The sequence below is a fragment of the Chlamydotis macqueenii genome, chromosome W (genome assembly GCF_036417535.1).
Source record: "Chlamydotis macqueenii isolate bChlMac1 chromosome W, bChlMac1.mat, whole genome shotgun sequence".
NCBI lineage: Eukaryota > Metazoa > Chordata > Aves > Otidiformes > Otididae > Chlamydotis > Chlamydotis macqueenii.
Window position 1 is genome coordinate 32,669,668 of NC_141592.1, and position 22,164 is coordinate 32,691,831.

The 22,164-nt window shown below is 54.1% G+C and overlaps 1 protein-coding gene across 1 annotated transcript; it reads left to right on the plus strand.

Annotated features, from left to right (window-relative positions):
* The first annotated feature begins 293 nt into the window (after positions 1-293).
* Positions 294-1,328, plus strand: LOC147596632 (olfactory receptor 14A16-like). The gene has a single exon (XM_086769573.1). The coding sequence runs from the start codon at positions 342-344 to the stop codon at positions 1,326-1,328; it is 987 nt and encodes a 328-aa protein (XP_086625699.1). The 5' UTR covers positions 294-341.
* Positions 1,329-22,164: the final 20,836 nt, after the last annotated feature.

A 22,164-nucleotide genomic window follows, 5' to 3' on the forward strand; every position in this document is an offset into this window, starting at 1 on the left:
GCCATCCCAGATCCTTCGCAGTGGCAGTGCAGATGCTTATTCTGGCCTTTCTGCGTCAGGAGCAGTTTCACCTGACAAAGCTGAACACCAGCTGTGGTCCCTGCCCACATCTTTCCCATGAACCCAGTGCTGCACAGCAGGGCTGACTCCTTGGCACCCGGTGGGCAGAGGTCCTGCTCCTGATGGCCACTCAACCAGCACCAACCAGAGCTCCAGGCAGGGAGCTGAAGGAAGGTCTGTGGAAAAGGAATAGGGGGGTGTGTGCTGGGTGGGGCTCTAGGAGAAAGTCTTTGGGTTTGCTCAGAGAAATCATTCCTAACTCTTCATTGACACTTCTTCTAATGACAGGACACCATGCACAGAGGAAGCCAATGTCCAACAGCAGCTCCATCACCCAGTTTCTCCTCCTGGCATTTGTAGACACACGGGAGCTGCAGCTCTTGCACTTCTGGCTCTTCCTGGCCATCTACCTGGCTGCCCTCCTGGCCAACGGCCTCATCATCACTGCCATAGCCTGCGACCACCGCCTCCACACCCCCATGTACTTCTTCCTCCTCAACCTCTCCCTCCTAGACCTGGGGACAATTTCTACCACTGTCCCCAAATCCATGGCCAATTTCTTGTGGGACACCAGGGCCATCTCCTACTTGGGATGTTCCACCCAGGTCTTTCTGTTTTTCGTCTTCCTTGGAGCAGAGTATTCTCTTCTCACCGTCATGGCCTACGACCGCTACGTTGCCATCTGCAAACCCCTGCACTATGGGACCCTCCTGGGCAGCAGAGCTTGTGTCCACATGGCAGCAGCTGCCTGGGGCAGTGCGTTTCTCAATTCTCTCCTGCACACGGCCAATACATTTTCACTACCACTCTGCCAGGGCAACGCTGTAGATCAGTTCTTCTGTGAAATCCCCCAGATCCTCAAGCTGTCCTGCTCACACTCCTACCTCAGGGAAGTTGGGCTTATCGTGGTTAGTCTTGTATTAGCCTTCAGCTGCTTTGTGTTCATTGTTGTGTCCTATGTGCAGATCTTCAGGGCCGTGCTGAGGATCCCCTCTGAGCAGGGACGGCACAAAGCCTTTTCCACGTGCCTCCCTCACCTGACCATGGTCTCCCTTTTTCTGATCACTGCCATGTTTGCCTACCTGAAGCCCACGTCTATCTCCTCCCCATTGCTTGATGTGGTGGTGGCAGTTCTGTACTCACTGGTGCCTCCAGCAGTGAACCCCCTCATCTACAGCATGAGGAACCAGGAGCTCAAGGATGCAGTCTGGAAACTGGTAACTGGATGTTTTTCTACCACAATGAAGTGTCCATCGTCTTCTGCATAGCAGTTATAATATATTTCATTGCAGGCTCAACCTATCTTCTTTCTTTTTTTTCCCGTTTGCTGTGGTTTTTTTTTAATTGTGATCATGTTGTAATCCCCTTTCTAATTCACTGTTGGCTTTTCTTTTCTGACCTAGTGGCTGTGTAAATGTAAATGAAGGGCCATGCTCTCTATGTGTTTAAACAAATTAAAGGGCACTTCAGCACCTTTTTTATTTCCCTGAGATCCTTCCTCCAAGGTCTTTTTGGAGCTGCAGGGACAGTCATTGTGTACATAGACTGAGGGGAAAAGAGCTCCAGCATGTCAGCGCTGCCCAGGAGCACCAGTGTTTGGTCTTCCAGGGCTCTTCTCTTTCCTCTTCCGCACTCTCTGATCCTTTGTGTTGATGTGAGGCCTGAGTACTGGCAGCTTGGCCACAGTTCTTTCGTGTGGTAGTCCTATGACCACAGGCAGGGACAAGAACTGGGCACTTCTGTGACAGAGCTGGCCACCAGAACGTTATTTCCATAAAGAAAGGTGATCTCCTCAGGGTGGTGCTTGAAGGCTTAGGGCTTCTTCCACAGTTTCTCTCAAGAACATGACCAAGAAATTGTCCTGCAGATGAAAACACCAGTGTCCAGCTGAACAATGTGAGTGTGCAGGGCTGGGGCACACAGCAGAGTCCTTGCACAGCCAGGCCTCCTGTGAGAGACCTGAAGAACCAGCACAGCCGGGTCTGATCTGTGCCCATGTTCGCTTGACACTCTGGGGTAAGTCTCCCAAGGCAACCATCATGGAGTAGCCCCTCACAACCACCATTTCCAGCACTGGCCTCTCCCCAGTTCCTTGGTGGTTCTTTGTCCCTCCATGGAAGGACACTGAATGTGTGGGTCAGGACTCTGTGTTGGCCCTCTGCAGATGAGATGTAAGCCTGCACATCATGTACACGCGGTGAGGTGAACCTGAGTGAGCACGAATACCGTCAACTGCTCCTTGGGGTTCCATTCCAGGCACTTGAAGGACAAGAAAGGGATTGCTGAACCAAAATAGGCAGGGGAAAGAAGGGCACGTTGTGTAGATAAAATTGTGTGAGGCCTTTGACATGGTCTCCTGTGGTGTCCTTCTAGCCAGATTAGTGCTATCTGGGTTGAAGAAGTGGATGCTGAGAAGTTGACTGGATGATCACGCCCAAATGTCCACGTTGGTTAGAAGTTCTCCGTGCAGCCAGTTACTAGTGGCATCCGTCAGCAGCCAGCACCTGAGCCAACACTTTGAACGTCTTTATCATCCCCCTGTATGATAGGATGGAGCACACTTTCAGCTCCTAGTGGATCATGCAAAGCTGGGCGGAGGCCTTGAACAAACCGATCCGGTTCGCCCTGCCTTGAGCAGCAGTGAGACAAGCTGATGTTCATGGCTCTCTTCAAACCTGAGTTATTCTATGGTTTAATGAATCTTTCCCTTGGACAAGTTTTTGAAGACAGAAGAGGTGAAGGACAAATAAAAAAAAACCACAAATGAGGCAGAGGAGGAGATATAAAATGTGCCAACATTGGGTTTTTGCTTTTGCCTTTGCCTGCTTGAAGGCTTTGTTCCGTCTCTTCTCAGTGTCTGAGGGTCATAAACTTAACCTCAAATCCATCATAGGCTCATTAAAACACCAAAAGTCCTTGCAAGCCATGTCTCCTCCATCATTTTCTTCAAGCATGGCAGACCTGTGTAGCTAAGTAGAGAAGTTTCAAGAGGGCAGGTAAGGAGGACAGGAGCCCTGTGAAGAAGTGATAGAAGAATTCTCCAACTGATATTGATGCCGAGTGTCTCCTAAGGAGGTGTGGACAGGCAGGAAAAGTAGTCCCTTGAGTCTAGGCATGGTATGGACAACCTTGCTCCTCACCTCTCTAAGCTCAGTATTTCCCTCCCTGGCCCCCTGGGACTTGCATCCCTTTTCTTTGCATCAGGCTTCTCTCCTGAAGTCTGCACCTGATTGTTACAGCTTCTGTGCTGGAATTCCTGTCTGCTTTCCTTAGGGAACCGGGTGGACACAGACACAGAGGGGTTTTTGAAATGCGAGAAAGAAGAAAACAAATAGGAAACACTAAAACGCAGTAGAACTTAATCAACAATAAAATACACTTCCCAGCTGTACGGTTAGTTTAAGCAGCTTCCACTGAGATCCAGCACCAGAGCTGAAGAGTTGTCCATAGGGAGTATGGGAAAGACTACTGGAGGACAATGAAGCTTTATGTCCCTGCATCTCAAAGGAAGGTGACAGGTGAGAGGGATCTGAATGATCAAAGAGGAAGAGGAGGAAGACCTCTGGAGGAGGAAAGGGCGTGTGTCCAGGTGGGCTTCTGAAGAGATGACTTCAGACATGGGGGGTTTGATAAGGACAGGTAGAAACACCTGGGAGGTTCGGGAGATTGACTGCACAGCACTACAGACAGAGTACTGGCAATGTAAGCACCGAGCAAGGCCAATATCTCTTCTCCCACAATTCGTAAATCATCTGAAAACTCATGTTTTTGCAGGATAGAAACTCCACAGATATTTCATGAAAGCATCGAATCATCTCAGCAGATGAGAAAGTGGAGTTTTGGGGTTTTTTTAAGTAGTGAGAGCAGTTCTCAGGTTTTCAGGCAGGGCGCCGTGGTCTGACCATCAGCACCCAGTGTAAAGCTCCAGAGGCCCAAGTTTATCTGAGATACTTGCTTGGGACTGGCAGCTGTCAGAGAAGACTGATAGAGCCACGTCGCTTCCATCATTTGCATCCAGTCTTCAAGACTTGCGCATGGAATTAGACAAGTTTCAAGAGGGTAGGTAAAGAGGCAGGTACGTAAAGAGCACTTTGAGGAAGTGATAGAAGAATTCTCCAATTGATATCTAAGCAGAGTGTCTCCTAAGGAGGTGCGGACAGGTCGGAAAAGCTGTCTCCTTGAGGTCCATCACTGTATACACAACATTTCTCCTCGCCTCCCCAACCCTGACATTTCTCCCTGTCCTGTTGGGTGTGTTAGTGGAAAATCTATGTCCATATGACACACACAGGGTTTAGATCCCTCCCAGAGCAGGTCAATTTAGGTCCCTCCCAGAGCAGGGTTTGCAGTCAATCCAGAAGTTGACCTTGGATCCCCTCAGCTCCCCATTTCCCCCAGAAACAGACAAACCCACACACATATGTATTCTTGTGCTTGAAGATGAGGTCCTTGAATATCATCTTCTTCTCTCCAGTGCCATATGCCATAAGATTCTTCCAAGCAGGTCACTCAACAGGCCAAAGCCTGCTCTCAGGATCCTGAATTTCACCTGCTCATGGTTGCTGCAGCCAAGGATGCCCGTGAGAACGTCCCTGACCAGCTTTTCCTTCTTTGCATGGGATGGACTATTCCTCAACTTGAATATCATAGAATATCTTGAGATGGAAGGGACCCATAAGGATCATGGAGTCCAACTCTGTGCTCCTTGCAGGACTACCTAACAGTAACCCATACAACTAAGAGCATCCTCCAGATGTTCCTAGAACTCTGACAGGCTTGGTGCTGTGACCACTTCCCTGGAGATCCTGTTCCAGTGACCGACCACCCTCTCAGGGAAGAGCCTTTTCCTGATGTCCAAGCTGAACTTCCCCTGACGCAGCTTCGTACCACTTCCACGTGTTGTGTGACTGGGCAACAGAGAGAGAAGATCTGCACCTCCCCCTCCGCTGCCCCTCTTGAGGCCGTTGTAAACTGCGATGAGGTCCCAGCCAAGCCCCAGTCGTGTCCCGTGCAGGGGTGTGCAGAGAGCCCTGCTCTGGGCTCTGCCAAGGTCTGGGCAAGAAGAGAGGCTGAGGCAGGGCTGGCTGTTCAGCTGGCACAGGCACCGAGCCCAGCAGGAGGAAGAAGATGGCCAGAGAGCAAACCTCACCCTTAAACTGGGGTGAGCGGCCAGTGCTGGAAATGGTGATGTGAGAGACAAATGTGCTGGGGCACCTTCCCAGTCTGTCCATACCACCAAGGGCACGGATCGGCCTCCTCTCTCCTGCCCCTCCATGCCTTGGCTCTGCACCTCACACCCATGGGAACGTGTCCTTGCCCTGCATGGTCACTCAGCTCAGCCAGCATTGGTGGTGTCCTCTCCCAGGCACTTCCCAGCCCAGCCCAGTCCTTCCCCAACTCTCCCCACCAGCCCTGCTTTCTCTCCAGCCCAGCTGAGAAGAGTGGTCCAGTCTGGGCTGGCCCCATGGCACTGCCCACCGCAGGCAGCTGCAGAGCTCTGGGCCCTGACCCCCAGCCCCAGCCCCTCTGAAGGGCACAGCAGCTCCTGGGGGGGCAGAGATGGGTCTCAGCCGTCCCCACAGCCCCAGGGCTGCAGGCTGGACATGGCACAAAAAACCCAGAGATCAGTGAAATGCAGGACTCCTGGTATCAGCTCCAGCAGATGCCCACCACAGACGGCCTGTGCCCTGCAGTGCCAGCCCCTCTCCCCAGGCCAGCACAAGAGTCCTGGCCCGGCAGCAGAGCAGCCTGCCCTGAGCGGGTGCCTGCAGAAAGAGGTTTCTCTTGTTCATTGACTCCTCCCTGCAGGCACAGAAATGCTCCCTTGTTTCTCTCCCTGGACAACCCTTTCCCCAGGTGAGTGTGCCCCGGCTGGCCTGGCCGGCCAGTTCTGGCTCCCACTCTGTGCTCCCCACAGGGCCCTGAGCTGGTGGTGCTGCTCTGCACAGCAAGGGGGCTGTGGAGCCCTCAGGCCATGGGGTAACCCTGCACTGGCCATGCTGGTCACAGTGGGAAGCAAACCCAACTGGATGGGGATGTCTGCTGCTGAGCCCTTTTCCGTCTTTGCTGGTGGCTCAGTAGCCAAGGACAAGGCTGGCCAGGACAATGAGGTGTCTCTGATGTCACAAAGGGCAGGGGAGGGCTGCACTAGATCCAGCCCGTGGGCTTTCCAAGAGGTTTCCCTGAACCACTTTCCAGTCTTATGTCCCTCTGCCTGGTGGCTCCTCACATCCTCTCCTGGCACAACAGGGTCCTCGTTAGCCCACGGGCTCCTCGGGTTCACCTTTTCCTCAGGGGGACTCCTACTTGGGCCGTTACTCATTTTGTCAGGTGCAACTCACTGCCCACCCAGACTCACACGCTGACCCTGCAGATCCCCTGACATCTCCTGACAGCTGCTGATTCTTCTCCAGGTCGGCATTTGCCATCAGACCCAAAGTGGGACAGTGCCAGGCAGAGAAATCAAAGACCAGTTGCTGTCTGTGTGGACAAGTGGCACCAAGAAGGGAGGTTTTGGTCCAGTCTTTGGCCCCTAACACACCACCCGGGACTCTAGGCTTGTCCCCACAAATCCATTTTGAACTCCAGAAGAGCAAAAGTGTTTCTGAGGGAGCAGCTCCTGAGGTGTATTCCTGACACCAGATTTGGAAGGGTGTCCAGCCTTCTGGGCCTGCCCTGAGGAGCCCCTTTGGTCATGGTGGTGCTAGCAGGGAGGCCAGCTCTGACACAGGGGTTCACTCGGCCTCCTCCTGCCCACAGCCACAGGGATGCCCCTGCAGAGACAACAGGACTGTCACCACTCACACCAGACCTTAGGGCTGACACAGACCTTAGGGCTGACACAGATGCGAGAGCACAAGAGGAGAGCGTGGAAGCGAGGAACTGAAAAGTCCACATCGTACTGCTGGCCACGGCCACGGCTCCAGGGAAGCAGCAGCCCCGCTGGTACACAGGCAGCAGAGAGGGAGCCCTGCTGAGGCATGGAGGTGCAGCCTCCAGCGCCCCGTGGCTGCTCCTCCAGCTGGCAGCTGGGATCTTGGCTCCTTAACCCTTTTCTCATGCTGGGGCTGGTCCCCAGCGCCAGAGAATATTTGACGGGGTGGCAGCTCAGACAAATTATTTTCCTCTGGCTTCTTCACCTATGCAAGAAGGCTGGTTCTGGAGGTACACGTGCTGGTTTTGTCTGGGATTGAGTTAAATTTCTTCCTCAGCACGGCCCTGAAGATCTGCACATAGGACAGCACAATGAACACAAAACAGCCAAATGCTAAACAGGCACTGACCACAAGAAGCCCAACTTCCCTGAGGTAGGAATCTGAGCAGGAGAGCTTGAGGATCTGGGGCACCTCACAGAAGAACTGGTCCACAGCATTGCCCTGGCAGAGTGGCAGTGAAAATGTATTGGCTGTGTGCAGGAGAGAATTGAGAAATGCACTGCCCCAGGCAGCTGCTGCCATGTGGACACAAGCTCTGCTGCCCAGGAGGGTCCCGTAGTGCAGGGGTTTGCAGATGGCCATGTAGCGGTCGTAGGCCATTATGGTGAGAAGGGAATACTCTGCTGAAATGAACACAGAAAACAGAAAGACTTGGGCAGCACATCCTGTGTAAGAAATGGCCCTGGTGTCCCAGAGGCAATTGACCATGGATTTGGGGAGAATGATGGAGATAAAGCCCACGTTAAGGAGGGAGAGGTTGAGGAGGAAGAAGTACATGGGGGTGTGGAGGCGGTGGTCGCAGGCTATGGCAGTGATGATGAGGCCGTTGGCCAGGAGGGCAGCCAGGTAGATGCCCAGGAAGAGCCAGAAGTGCAAGAGCTGCAGCTCCCGCGTGTCTGCGAAGGCCAGGAGGAGGAACTGGGTGATGGAGCTGCCGTTGGACATGTGATCCCTCTGGGCAGGGGGGCACTTTCTGTGTGAGCAAAAGACAGTGAAAAGCTAGGACAGACTTTTCTTAGCAAAGCCTGTCAAGTTCTTGCAGAATTCCCCACCTGTCTGTGGTTTGTGCTGGTTGAGTGTGCTGTGAGGAGCCAGAGTCCTGCCCGTGTCCTGCTGAGTAGTCAGCTTTGCTCTGCTGCAGTGGGTGCACAGGAGCTGATCTGTGACAGCTCTGATGTTCACAGGAGATGTGAACAGAGAGCAGAGTCAGCAGACCCACAGTGTCCGTCAGTCTTCTTCCCAGCTGCCCTGCACTTCCACAGGTGGAGCCTCAAAGAGGACTTCACACACAAATTAAAATTAAACAAACCCAGAAACCTGATGAGAGCTGGGGACTCCAGTTTCACAGGGCAGACCTGCAAATTCCTCTCTTTCCCAGCCCAGAGGTGGAGATCTGATGCAGAGAGCAGGACCCTGCTCCTCGCAGGAGAAGCAAAGGACTCTGTGAGGAGAGCGCTGACGCCCAAGGAAAGGCTCAGCACTCCCTAGGAGCCTGCAGGAGAGCTGTGCCTCTCCGGGGGCAGCTGGCAAACCCAGCAGGGCAGGCAAAGCAGACAGTCAGGGGTCCCGAAGGTGAGAGGGTCTGAAGAGAGAGTCAGGTCATTGCCCAGCAGACCCTGCTCACAAAACATCTCCAGTGAGAGACCAACAGAGAGCTGCCTGAAGGCAGCCTCCCCCAGTGCTTGTTGGCAGTGTCCTCCCACCCCTTGTCCACGTCTCTGCTGCCTGGAGCTGTTCCTCTGTCCCCGGGTCACCTCCCTGTCCCTGCTCACAGACCCCATCCCACCCGCTGTGTGCTGGGCTCTGCCCTGCAGATCCCTCCCAGCAGCAGGGCAGTGCCCAGGGGCATCTCTGTGTATGCAGGCTGTGCTGGGAACCTCAGACCAACACTGGTGACGATGGAAAAGTGATGCTGATCTGTCTGTAAGCCGCGGTGTGTTCATTCATGATACTCCCTGATTTATTCACCTCTGGCTAAAAGTCTCCTGGGAATGTCCCCTGCGTGATCTGCAGCTGTGAGCAGCCCTGACCCACACAGCACACTCTCAGCAGCAGAAGGACCCTGCCATCCTGTGGGTCACTCGTTCCCCCCACAGCTTCTCCCCACAGCAGCGCTGGGAGCTCCCCGGGCAGGCTGAGTGCTGAGCCTGGCAGGCGGCAGAGTCCCTGCCCCAGCACACAGCCCCTGGGCTGCAGGGACCCTGCTCTGAAGGACAGCCCTGGGCACCCCTGCCTGCACACCCGCCTGCACAGCCCTGCAGCCATCCCTGGGAGAAGGCAGCCGTCGTGCCCTGTCCCTCTGACGGTGCAGCAGGCAAGCCCTGCTCTGCAGCACCAACTTCCCCTTTGAGAAACCGAGAGCCCTCCTGACAGATCCCATAAACTGTCAGATGCACAAGCTCTGGGAGATCTCTCCAGGAACAACAGCTAAATTGCCCTGCACCCAGAGACTTACCACATAGAGGGCTCTGAAGATTCCTCTTCACTGACCTCTCAGCATCCTCCCGCTCTCAACTGCCTTTAAGTTCTCTCAGCCGCTGTCTCTCTGCAGCGCTGCCCGCTTGCCATCAGCTCCCTCCATGCCAGGAGCCCAGCCCAGCTCAGCTCAGCAGCAGAGGCCCAGCCCAAGGCGGCACTTTCTCTGTCCCCTCGGGGCTCCCTCCAGCTGTCCCTGGGGCTGCAGGGGAACCTGCTGCCAAACAGCCTGCAGCCTGCACGGGGGATTTGCTCCCTCAGCTGGGGAGGGACACTTCTTTCCTGCAGTGTCCTTTCTCCCATTGGAGAACGTTTTAGGCCCAAGCATCACCGTGTCATTGTCCCATCTTTAGACAGGACACCCAGACAGGGACAGGGAATGATCTCATTCACCGTTGCTGAGGGAAGGCATTCAGCCCCAGGCCCTGGCTGCAGTCCTCAGCTGCCCCCCATTCCCAGCACAAACCCACAGGCAGTGGGATTCCTCCTGACTCCCTTCAGGCGCGCACACCACAGACACCTGCAGGTGACCCTCTGGGTGCAGCTCCCGTGCTGCTTACTGGAGATGGAGGGCAGGGCTGAGGTGTGCAAACGCAAAGGCCTGGTGACATCTGAAGTTCCAGAGGTGGTCCAAGGCACGTGGAGCTAGCTGAAGCTTTAGCGGAGCACTGCTGAGGGCACCATCTGGGGAAATGGGGGACATCTGGGGGTCTGGACAGGCTGGATGGATGGGCTGATGTGAATTGCTCGAGGTTCAACAAGGCCAAGTGCCAGGTTCTTCACCTGGGTCACAACAGCCCCATGCTGCACTACAGGCTTGGGGAAGAGTGGCTGGAAAGCTTCCTGCTGGAAAGGGTCCTGGGGCTGCTGGTAGACAGCCAGCTGAACATGAGCCAGCAGTGTGCCCAGGTGGCCAAGAAGGCCAACAGCATCCTGGCTGGTATCAGGAACAGAGTGGCCAGCAGGAGCAGGGCAGTGATTTTGCCCCTGTGCTCAGCACTGGCAAGGCTGCACCTTGAATACTCCGTGGAAGTTTGGGCCCCTCAATATCAGATCGTGCCTGACCAATTTGGTGGCCTTCTTTGACAGGGTGACAGCATCGGTGGACAAGGGGAAAGCAACTGACATAATCTGCCTGGACTTATGCAAAGCTTTTGACACTGTCCCGCACGACATCCTTCTCTCTAAACTGGAGAGACATGGGTTTGACAGATGGACCACTCGGTGGATAAGGAGTTGGCTGGATGGCTGCACTCAGAGAGTGGTGGTCAATGGCTCAATGTCCAAGTGATGACCAGCGATGAGTGGCATTCCTCAAGGGCTGCTATTGCTCTTGGCCCTGTTCAACATCTTTGTTGGCAACATGGACAGTGGCATAGAGTGCACCCTCAGCAAGTTTTCAGGCAACACCAAGTTGTGTGGTGCCCTCGAAAAGCTGGAGAGGAGGGATGCCATCCAGAGGGACCTGGACAGGCTGGAGAGGTGGGCCCGTGCCAACCTCATGAAGTTTGCATATTAGACTCAGATTAGGTATTAGGAATTTTTTTTTTACACTGAGGGTGGTAGAACACTGGCACAGATTGCCCAGAGAAGTGCTGGATGCCCCATCTCTGGAAACATTCAAGGCCAGGCTGGACAGGGCTCTGAGCAACCTGATCTTTTTGGAGATGTCCCTGCTCCTTGCAGTGGGGTTGGACTGGATGGCCTTTAAAGGTCCCTTCCCACCCTAACTATTCTGTGATTCTGAGGAGTTGCTGGAGGGTGTCCAAAGAAGAGCAACGACTCTGGTGAAGGGTCTAGAGCACACGTCTGCTGAGAAGCATCTGAAGGAACTGGGATTGTTTAGTCTGGAGATGATGAGGCTGAGGGGAGACCCCATCACTTTTTACAACTACATGGAGGAGGTTGTAGGGGAGCAAGTGCTCGTTTCTTCTCAAAAGTAACTAATCATAGGATGAGAATAAATGGCCTCAAGTTGCGGCAGGGGAGGATTAGATTGGATATTGTGAGGGATTTGTGAGACACATGGAAGGGCACAGAGAGAACCAGGTGTCTGTAGCAGCCAAGGTGTTAAAGGCAGGGAAAAGACCTGAAATAATGGGGTCATGCTGAAGTGAAATAGGTTGAATTTCATTTTGAGACAGAAGAAGACGGAGGATTAGCAATTCAGTGCGGGGATATGGAGAGAAAGAGGGGATTCAGGAAAGTCTGGGGCAGAAATGACGTTGGTTTAACAAGTGTGCAGAAACTCTTCACTTTAAGAACTTCAACAATGTTGAACTTTATTTCATAGGCCATGGACATGGATTAATGATTTTAAAATAGTGGGGAGTAGATTTAGATTAGATATTAGGAAAAAAATTTTTACAATGCAAGTTATAGAACACTGGAACAGGTTGCCCAGGAAGGTGGTGGAAGCCCCATCCCTGGAAACGTTCAAGGCCAGGCTGGATGAGGCTCTGAGCAACCTGATCTAGTTGGGGATGTCCCAGCTCCTTGCAGGGGGGTTGGACTAGATGACCTTTGATGGTCCCTTCCAACCCTAACCATTCTATGATTCTATGATTCTATGATTCCACGGGACAGCAAGATGATCACAATTTCTCTCCTGCAATGTAAATCCAGATCTATGCAGCTATTTCCAAAATACATTGCCTATGTACGCTTTGAAAGGAGAAACTGTGTCCCAAGGACGTGTTTATACTCATAGAGTTCCCATCTGCATTTCACATCTAAATGGAGCTGTGAGCAGTGAAGGGTGCAGAAGCTGGGCAGACCTCACTGTTATTGCTTTGCTCTCAAGCAGTGCCCACCAGTGGTATCCACAGTGGGGACCCACTGGTCAGAAGCTTGGAAGAGCAGCAGAGCTCAGTACAGCTGGTCTGCAAGGACAGCGTCCTCCCAGCTCAGCAGAGAGATATTCAGTTGGAACTCAAAATGGAATCCAGGGGCATCATAATGAGTGACACAGTGAGCATCGATGCCTATCAGCTTGGAACATCCATCACACGATTAACACATGAATAGCTGGTGGCTTTTCCAGGACTCATTTCTCAAGGGACAGAGAAAGCTGTGGGTACAAGCAGTCTCACGCACACCTTTCCCATCACATGCAATTTGACTACCAGCCAACCACTTGATCCCGTAAATACGACAGCCAAAGGGAGCCTTCCCTGAGCTCTCCCTGCCCAGCGCCGTGGCTGCATGGCGCTGATCTCCCCTTGAGCTGGGACACCTCTCCCGTTTGCTCCTCCAGGCTGAGAGATCTCTTACAAACAGCAAATCTTTGGCACGTGACCGACATCGCACATGGCCTGGTATCACAGTGCACCAGGATTTTGTATTGGTAACGGTGATTCTGTGCTGGTGACTCTGAATCATTGTTACATCCTCTGTGCAGTCACAAGCTGAACCTTCCCATCAGCCTTTGTCAAGTCGCAATGTTACACATCGCATTTCAATAAAATCACTTTTGCTGACTGTGGTACTTTAAGTGATCTGAATGGCCCATCCATGACAACTACACTCAGGTTTACTGTTCTCTGGATCACTAAGTCCTTGATGTACAACGGTCTCCTGGTCAGGATCACCGAACCACCTGACAAGGGTGAGAAGAAAAATGGCAATAACTAAGGACTTGGAAGAAAACAGACATCTGCTAGGCAGCCTTGGCTGAAGGGAAGGTGGAAGATCATCCCTGACCCAACATGGGGGAATGCTCTCCTGGACTTTTGGGATTTGGGGTCTGTATTGAGAAGATGAGGAACCTGGGCATCTGTAGCCATTTGAGGTGCAGGACCAGCGTACTACAGCAGTAGCCTTCAACTGCTTGAAGGGTGATGTCTCAGATTGTAGAGTGTTTCTTGGTAGTGGGAAGAGCAGGAAACCTCCATAAATTGCAGCTTGGAAGGTCCACATTGCAGGTAAGGAAAAAGAAATCCAATCAAAGGGTGGCATTGTGGGGCAAGAGGCCTCCCAGAGAGAGTCTGGCTCAACCCATGGCTTATGTTTCAAAAACAGCCAGTGAGGGTGCAGGGACATCGGTGAGGGCAGGAAAATGCCAGGGTGAGAGCTAGGTGGGAAATAAAGATTATTGTCATCAGGCAAAAGGAAAGAGACGCAGGCATGGACAGTGTGGCACAGCGCAGCAGAGATGGCCAAGGGCTCTGGCGAGACTGAAAGGCCTAAAGGAACCACGGTCTTTGTCCCCTTGGCTACGGCAGCTGCCCACACCACTCAGGTCTCCCAGGAGAAACAGGATTTTGGGTTGTGGACTTTGTTTCTCCTTTGCCTCTACTTGGGTAAGTCCAGAGACGCGGCACAGTTTTTCTGCAGTGGACATTGGTCATTTTCACATCTCCCTGCCCCCAGGAAGAGCCCTGAGCCACGCGTGAGGGACAGGATGTGCCTTCCCAGGGCCGGGGGCTCTGGCCATTTCTGCTTTCTGACAAAACCAAGAGTTTTCTCTGCACTACAGCCCCCTGCACAGGGCCTTTGCCTCCCTGCACTCACAGCCGCCAATGACCTGCTCTAACGAGTCCCTGGGGAGGCTTTGTCAGGAATGGCCCCCAGTGGGGCCCATCAATGCTCCAAGGTACTCTGGGCTTTGCTTCTGACTTATACAATCATAGAATCATAGAATCATAGAATGGTTAGGGTTGGAAGGGACCTTCAAAGGTCATCTAGTCCAACCCCCCTGCAAGGAGCAGGGACATCCCTGACTAGGTCAGGTTGCTCAGAGCCTCATCCAGCCTGGCCTTGAACACTTCCAGAGATGGGGGTTTCCACCACCTTTCTGGGCAACCTGTTCCAGTGTTCTATAACCCGCATCGTAAAAAATTTTTTCCTAATTTCTAATCTAAATCTACCCCCCTCTATTTTAAAACCATTACCTCTCGTCCTATCGCAACAGGCCCTACTAAACAGCCTCTCCCCATCTTTCTTGTAGGCCCCCTTGAGGTACTGGAAGGCCACTATAAGGTCTCCCCGGAGCCTCCTCTTCTCCAGGCTGAACAGCCCCAACTCTCTCAGCCTGGCCTCATAAGAGAGGTGCTCCAGCCCTTTTATCATCTTTGTTGCCCTCCTCTGGACCTTCTCCAACTGGTCCATGTCCTTCTTGTGCTGGGGGCTCCAGAACTGGACACAGTACTCCAGGTGGGGTCTCACCAGGGCAGAGTAGAGGGGGAGAATCACCTCCCTCGACCCGCTGGCCACGCTTCTCTTGATGCAGCCCAGGATGCGGTTGGCCTTCTGGGCCACAAGGGTGCATTGCCTGCTCATGTTAAGCTTCTCATCCACCAGCACTCCCAAGTCCTTCTCCTCAGGGCTACTCTCAATCCATTCCCCGCCCAGCCTGTATTTGTGCCTGGGATTGCCATGACCCAGGTGCAGGACCTTGCACTTGGCCTGGTTGAACTTCATGAGGTTGGCACGGGCCCAGCTCTCCAGCCTGTCAAGGTCCCTCTGGATGGCATCCCTCCCTTCCAGCGTGTCGACGGCACCACACAACTTGGTGTCGTCGGCGAACTTGCTGAGGGTGCACTCTATCCCACTGTCCATGTCGCCGACAAAGATGTTGAACAGGGCCGGGCCCAGCACGAACCCCTGAGGGACGCCACTCGTGACCGGTCTCCACATGGACATCGAGCCGTTGACCACCACTCTCTGAGTGCGGCCATCCAGCCAACTCCTTATCCACCGAGTGGTCCGTCCATCAAACCCATGTCTCTCTAGTTTAGAGAGAGGGATGTTGTGCGGGACAGTGTCAAAAGCTTTGCACAAGTCCAGGTAGATGATGTCAGTTGCTCGTCCCTTGTCCACCGATGCCGTCACCCCGTCATAGAAGGCCACCAAATTGGTCAGGCACCATCTGCCCTTGGTGAAGCCATGTTGGCTGTCACCAACCACCTCCTTGCTCTCCATGTGCCTTAGCATGGTTTCCAGGAGAATCTGCTCCATGACCTTGCCAGGCACAGAGGTGAGGCTGACCGGCCTGTAGTTACCTGGGTCTTCCTTATTCCCCTTTTTAAAAATTGGGGTTATGTTCCCCCTCTTCCAGTCATCGGGGACCTCACCAGACCACCACGACTTCTCAAATATGATGGCCAGTGACTTGGCAACTTCATCCGCCAGTTCCCTCAGGACCCGCGGATGGATCTCATCAGGACCCATGGTTCCTGATGATCGCGAACCTGCTCTTCCAGTACAATGGGCAGTTCTTCATTCTTGCAGTCCCTGCTTGCACCTTCTACAGCTTGGGCGGAGTGACAGGAACTCTTGCCGGTGAAGACTGAGGCAAAAAAGTCATTGAGAACCTCAGCCTTCTCCATGTCCTGGGTAACCAGGACACCAGTTCCCTTCTGGAGGGGGCCTACATTTACCCTGGACTTTCTTTTGTCCCCTACGTACCTAAAAAAGCTCTTCCTGTTACATTTTATATCCCTGGCCAGATTCAGTTCTGCCAGGGCTTTGGCCTTCCTTACCTTATCCCCGGCCACTCACACAGCCTCTTTGTAGTCCTCCCAGGCTACCTGTCCCCACTTCCACCCTCTATAGGCTTCCTTCTTTAATTTCAGTTGGTCCAGGAGCTCCTTGCTCATCCACGCCGGCCTCCTGGCCTTTTTGCCCGACTTGTTTTTCATCGGGATGCACCTCTGCTGAGCTTGGAGGAGGTGCTCCTTGAATATGGACCAACTTTCCTGGGCCCCTCTTCCCTCCAGGGCTGCCTCCCATGGCACTTGGCCCATCAGGTTTCTGAAGAGGCCGAAGTCCGCCTTCCTGAAGTCTAGGGCAGAGAGCTTGCCGTGTAGTTTCCTTGCTGCCCCGTGGATCTTGAACTCCACCACGTCGTGGTCACTGCAGCCAAGGCTGTCCTTTAGTTTCACATCCCCCACCAGCCCCTCCCTGTTGGTGAGCACAAGGTCGAGCATGGCACCCCTCCTTGTCGGCTCCTCTGTCGCCTGCAGGAGGAAGTTGTCATCCACGCATTCCAGGAACCTCCTGGACTGCCTGTGCCCTGCCGTGTTGTCTCTCCAACAGATGTCAGGGTGGTTGAAGTCCCCCATGAGGACCAGGGCCTGTGACCGTGAGGCTGCTCCTATCTGCCTATAGAGCACCTCGTCTGCTCTGTCCTCCTGGCCAGGCGGCCTGTAACAGACCCCCACCGTAACGTCCCCTGTCCGTCCCCATCCTCTAATCTTGACCCATAAGCTCTCTGTCAGCTCCTCCTCCATCCCCAGGCGGAGCTCCACACACTCCAGCCGGTTGCTGACGTAGAGAGCGACACCCCCTCCTCGTCTCCCCTTCCTGTCTTTTCTAAAAAGCCTATACCCCTCCATGTTGACGCTCCAGTCGTATGAGTCATCCCACCACGTCTCCGTGATGCCAACAAGGTCATAGCCCTGCTCGTGTGCAAGCATCTCCAGCTCTTCCTGTTTATTCCCCATGCTGTGTGCATTGGTATAGAGACACTTCAGCTGGGCCCCCAACAAAGCCAACTTGCTGGCTGGAGCTACAGGGGTTCTGTTGGACCGCAGTTTAGGTTAATTTGCACTTATCTGTGATCCTTCCTCAGCTTCTGGACCCTCGGTGCTGGCACTGGCGCCATGCTGACAGCAGTGGGCTGAACTGTGCTCCCCCTCCCCCAGCAACACTAGTTTAAAGCCCTCCGGACGAGCCTGGCAAGTCTTTGTCCAAGCACACTCTTCCCCCTCTTGGTTAGGTGCACGCCACCCGCCCCTAGCAGCCCGGGCTTCTCAAAGCACGCCCCGTGATCTAGATACCCAAAGCCCTGGCTGTAGCACCACTCCCTGAGCCACGAGTTAACCTGCCAGATACGTCTGGCCCTTTCAGGTCCCTGCCCTTCGACCGGGAGGATTGACGAGAAGACCACCTGCACCCCAGAGCCTTTGACTTTTGAACCCAGAGCCCTGAAATCCCTTTTGATGTTTTTCAGAGTGCTGCCAGCTGTGTCGCTGGCCCCCACATGAAACACCAGCAGTGGATAATAGTCTGTGGGCCGTATGAAGCTAGGTAGTCTCTCGGTGACATCCCTGATACGAGCCCCCCAGAGACAGCATACCTCCCGAGAGAGCGCATCGGGGCGGCAGATGGGTGCCTCCATACCTGTCAGGAGGGAGTCACCCACTACTACCACTCGTCTCTTTTTCTTGGTAGCGCTAGTTATTACATGAGCTGGGCGCGCTACCTCGCACGGCTCCCGTGCCTCCCTCGAGGTGCTGGGTCTTACTTCCTCAGTTTGCAGAGCAGCAAAGCGGTTCTGCAGGGGCACCTCGGGGTTCTGGGGAAGCTGCTTCTTCTTCCTCCTGCGCCTTGCCCTTGCAGCTTTCCATTCAGTGGCATCTTCTGCCTGCTTGCTTACGTTGTGTGTCATTGCGGGGGGGGTTGATTGGTTCACTGGGTGCTGTGGTTCCGGTGCAGACTGTGCCTGGAACCAAGTATCCAGCTCCCTCTCCGCCTCCCTGATGTCCCGCAGCCTCCTGACCGCCTCCTGCAGCTAAGCCCCTGCCGTAGGAGCTCCTCCACCTGGGCACACCTTCTGCAGTCAGGGCTGCCACCTGCCCCTGCCCCGGGAGCAGGGTCCGGGCACTGCCTGCAGCCCGAGCTCTGCACCGCAACCCCCCCCTCGGCTGCTCGGTCTGCACGGAGGCGTCGACCGCCGCAGGGGGTGCCGGTGCAGACCTTCCGGCCGGAGGTGCAGCCTTTGTTCTCAGGCGGGTGTTGGCCATGTTGCCCTGAGAGGCGTGAATCACCAAGTGCCCCGGGGCAGCGCCCTCGCTGACACGCCCTTCCTGCATGAACTGCCGCGCTAACTGCCGTGCCACGCCCTTCCTGACATGCCACGCCCTGTTAGCCCGTCCTGTTCCCCACGCTCCGGGTCGCTGGCGCTCCCTAGGCCCTGCTTTATATGGGGAGAGGGGCCGGACCGCCGGTGCCCCCTGGCTCCGCCCACGTCTCGTCAGCCGCTCTCGCGCGAGCTGCGGACTCCTGGTGCCTCATTCCGCTCCCCCCTGAGCTTCCCTGCCTCGGGAATCCCCTGGCTGCACTGCGCTGTGTCGCGCCGCTGCGAATAGTGCCGACTCCGAAGCTGTTGCCTCGGCGACTTTACCTGCTTGAGAAGTTTCTTCAATCGCCTCTCAGTCCCTGGAGTTCATTTAATGAGCCCCAAAGTCACCATGGGGCTCGTTAAAATACAGAAAGTCCTAATGAGCTGTGTCTCTTCCTGTAGTTTTCCTCAAGTCTTCAAGATCTGTACAGGTAATGAGAGAGGTATCACAGGGGAGTTAAGGAGGAAGATTTCAGCGAGCACTTAACAAGAATGCTGCTTCATTTTCAAGTTTATTTTTAATTACTTTTCAGTTTAAAAGAGTTGACAGAAGCATTCTCCAAGGGATGTCGCTCCAGGGTGTCTCCTCAGGATGGCTGGACAGGTAGAAACAGCAGTGCCTTGCGGTCTGACACTGTATGGACAACCTTGCTCCTCACCTCTCACACCTCCCCATTGCTGTCATTGGCCACCTGGGACTCACATCACTGCTCCTTGCATCACACTTCTCCACTGATCTCCACCGCTGGATGTTACAGCTCCACTGCGCCAGCTCCCTCCTGCTCTCCTTCGAGAACTGCCTGTGCACAGGCACAGCAGCAATTTTCTTTTTTACAAAGAGAGCAGGAAAATGTTTCCTAGACAATAAAGCACACCGCACAGCCACACACCAAGTACAAGCTGCATCCCATGAGACTGCCTTTCTGCAAAGGAGAGCCTTATGAGAAATATTTTAGGCAGGCAGATTGAGAAGAAAACAAAGGTGTTTACAGACAGAATTAAAGAGTTGGCTGAGGAGACAACTGGGCTTCTGAAAGACAGGCCAGCTTTTAACTCCCTGGAGCTCAGAGCAGCAACCAGATGGGTGTGAGGTATCTGAATGAACAAAGAGTCGTGGGAGGAGGAAATTGGAGAATAATTGAAGAGGCCTTTGTCCAGGCAGCCTGCACCTGAAAAGACAATGTGAGAAACAGTCCTTGTACCAGGACAAGTGAAACCATACGAACGATGAGAGAAATTAAATACAGCACATACGGGCAGAGTGGCGGCACTGACATTACAGGGGAGGATCGATATTTCTTTGAAACATCCCTTGTGAGAGATAATGGGATTGGCAGAGGTCTGTTGTGTGTGAGGAGAAGCAATTGTTGCATCCATCTCTGGAAGAGGCCAAAAGTGCCACCCAGGGATCTGCAGGCTGTACGAGCTCGCTTTGGTGAAAATAGTGTGGTGAATGGAACCCAAACCAGTTGGGGTCCGGTCACAAATGGTGTCCCCAGGGCTCGGTGCTGGTGCCAGTTCTGTTCAATATCTTTATCAATGCTCTGGGCGTAAGGAATGAGCGCAGCCTCAGTAAGTTTGCAGACGACACCCAGCTGGGCAGGGGTGTTGATCTGCTTGAGGGTCGGAAGGCTCTACAGAGGGATCTGCACAAGCTGGAGCGATACGCTGGGGCCAAGTGTATGAGATTCTGCAAGGCCATGTGCCAGTCCTGCGCTTGGGTCACAACAGTCCCAGGAACCGCTACAGGCTGGGGGAAGAGTGGCTGGAAACATGCCCGGTCACATGCCCGGTCTTGGTCAACAGCTGTCTGAGAATGAACTGGCAGCGTGCCTGGGTGGCTGAGGTGGCCAATCATGTCCTGGCTCATATCAGAAATAGCGTGGCCAGCAGAACTGAGGAAGGGATTGTCCCCCTGTACTCGGCACTGGTGAGAGTGCACCCCGAGTAGTGGGTTCAGTTTTAGGCCCCTCAGGACAAGAAGGATATTGAGTTATCTGGAGCGCATCCAGAGAAGGGCAAAGAAGCTGGTGAGGGGTCTGGAGCACAAGTCTGATGAGGAGCAGCTGAGGGAACTGGGGTTGTTTGGAGAAAAGGAGGCTGGAGGAAAGGAGGCTGAGGGGAGACCTTCTTGCTCTCTCCAACTGCCTGAAGGGAGCTGGAGCAAGGTGGGTGTTGGTCTCTTCTCCCCAGGAACAAGTGACAGCAAGAGAGGAAACAGCCCCAGGGTGCACCAGGGCAGGTTTGGATTGGCTATTAGGAAAAATCTCTTCACTGGAAGGGTTACCAAGCACTGGAGCAGGCTGCCCAGGGAAGCGTTGAGTCACCATCCCTGGAGGGATCTAAAAGACCTTAGAGACATGGTTCAGTGGTGGACTTGGCAGTGCTGGGATAACGGCTGGGCTCAATGCTCTTAGGAGTCTTTTCCAACCTAAATGATCCTATGATTCTACCGACTGCTGACATGAAGCACAGGGAGGTGGGGAACGCTCTTGTGCCGGGCACAGACACTGAAGCTCTGGCAGCACACAGAGCTGTTACCTGACAGCCGTTCACAAGAAGCATTTCCACCCCACCATGTGCTCTTTGTGTCACGGCCGTGGAGCAAGCCAGGAGCACAGGCACCACTGGCGCTGGAGCACTGGAGGCGGCCTGTCCAGGGGGAGTCTGGGGACTTGTGGTGCCAGAGGAAGGGTCCTTCTGACCCACAGCTCTGCAGTGCTCTAGCAAGAGGTGAAGGAGTGAGGAGGGCCAGGGCAGGCTGGAAGAAGGCAGATGGGCTCTGCAAAAGTCTCAGGGAAAAAATCATTGCTGAAGCTTGGAGCTGAACCAGGGACCTTTAGATCTTCAGTGGAATGCTCTCCAGCTCTCCAGCAGAGCTACTTCAGCCTTGCCTCAGCAGCGCTTGTCCCAGTCCCACCCCTGCCAGGCCACAGGCTGACACACATAATGACACCTCCGTGGCCACGTTCCCAGGAAAAATCCTGTGCCCAGCGCTGGGCAGCATGGACCTTGCCTCTCCCGTTCTCCATGGCCAAGTGGGCTCCAGGTGTGGAGCAGGTGCCAGCTGACACTGGGAGTGCCAAAATGGGTGTTTGGCCTCAGTTACAAGGGTGACGGTGGTGAAGGCCAGTAGGCAGGCCATACCTGTGCAACTGTGAAGGCTGAAGGTGGAAGACCTCTCCCATGGAGAGGAGAGGGCCCTGGGGAGGCAGAGCTTGTGCTGGTGCCATAGGGTTTTGCTTCATTCTGGCATGAGCAAGAGTGGTTTTTCATTGTTTGGAGGCCATATTTAGGGAGAAAGAAGACTTGAAAACCTTTAAGGATTGGGACTTCCCAACCTCTCGGGAAAATCTCTCCCAGTGCGTATGTGGTCTCATAGGTATGACCTGATGGACCTCATGGTCCTCATCTCCCACCTGAACATCCTTTCAGCTTTTGTCCCTTGCCTCTCGTCCTCCCACCATGCATCACAATGCAGAACGTGGCTCCATCTTAACTGCCTGATGGGTACTGAAATGCTGCTGTGAAGATTCCAGAAGCCTTCTTGTCTCTATGCTGAACAGACCCTGTTCCCTCAGACTTTCCTCAGGTGGAAAGTTCTCCAGCTACCTGCACACTGACACACACCTGGGCAGGTGACCCTTCACTGAACGTGCTCCAGTCGATCAATGTCTCTCCTGTCCTGGGGGCAGGAGGCCCAAACGCAGTGCAGAACTGCGCCCATGGTCTGGTGAGCACTGAATAGAGGGGGAGAATCCCTTCCCTTCATCTCCTGGCCATGCTCCTGTTCATACAGCCAGCATGCTGCTGGCCGTCTTGGCTGCCGGGGCTCTCCACTGACTGATA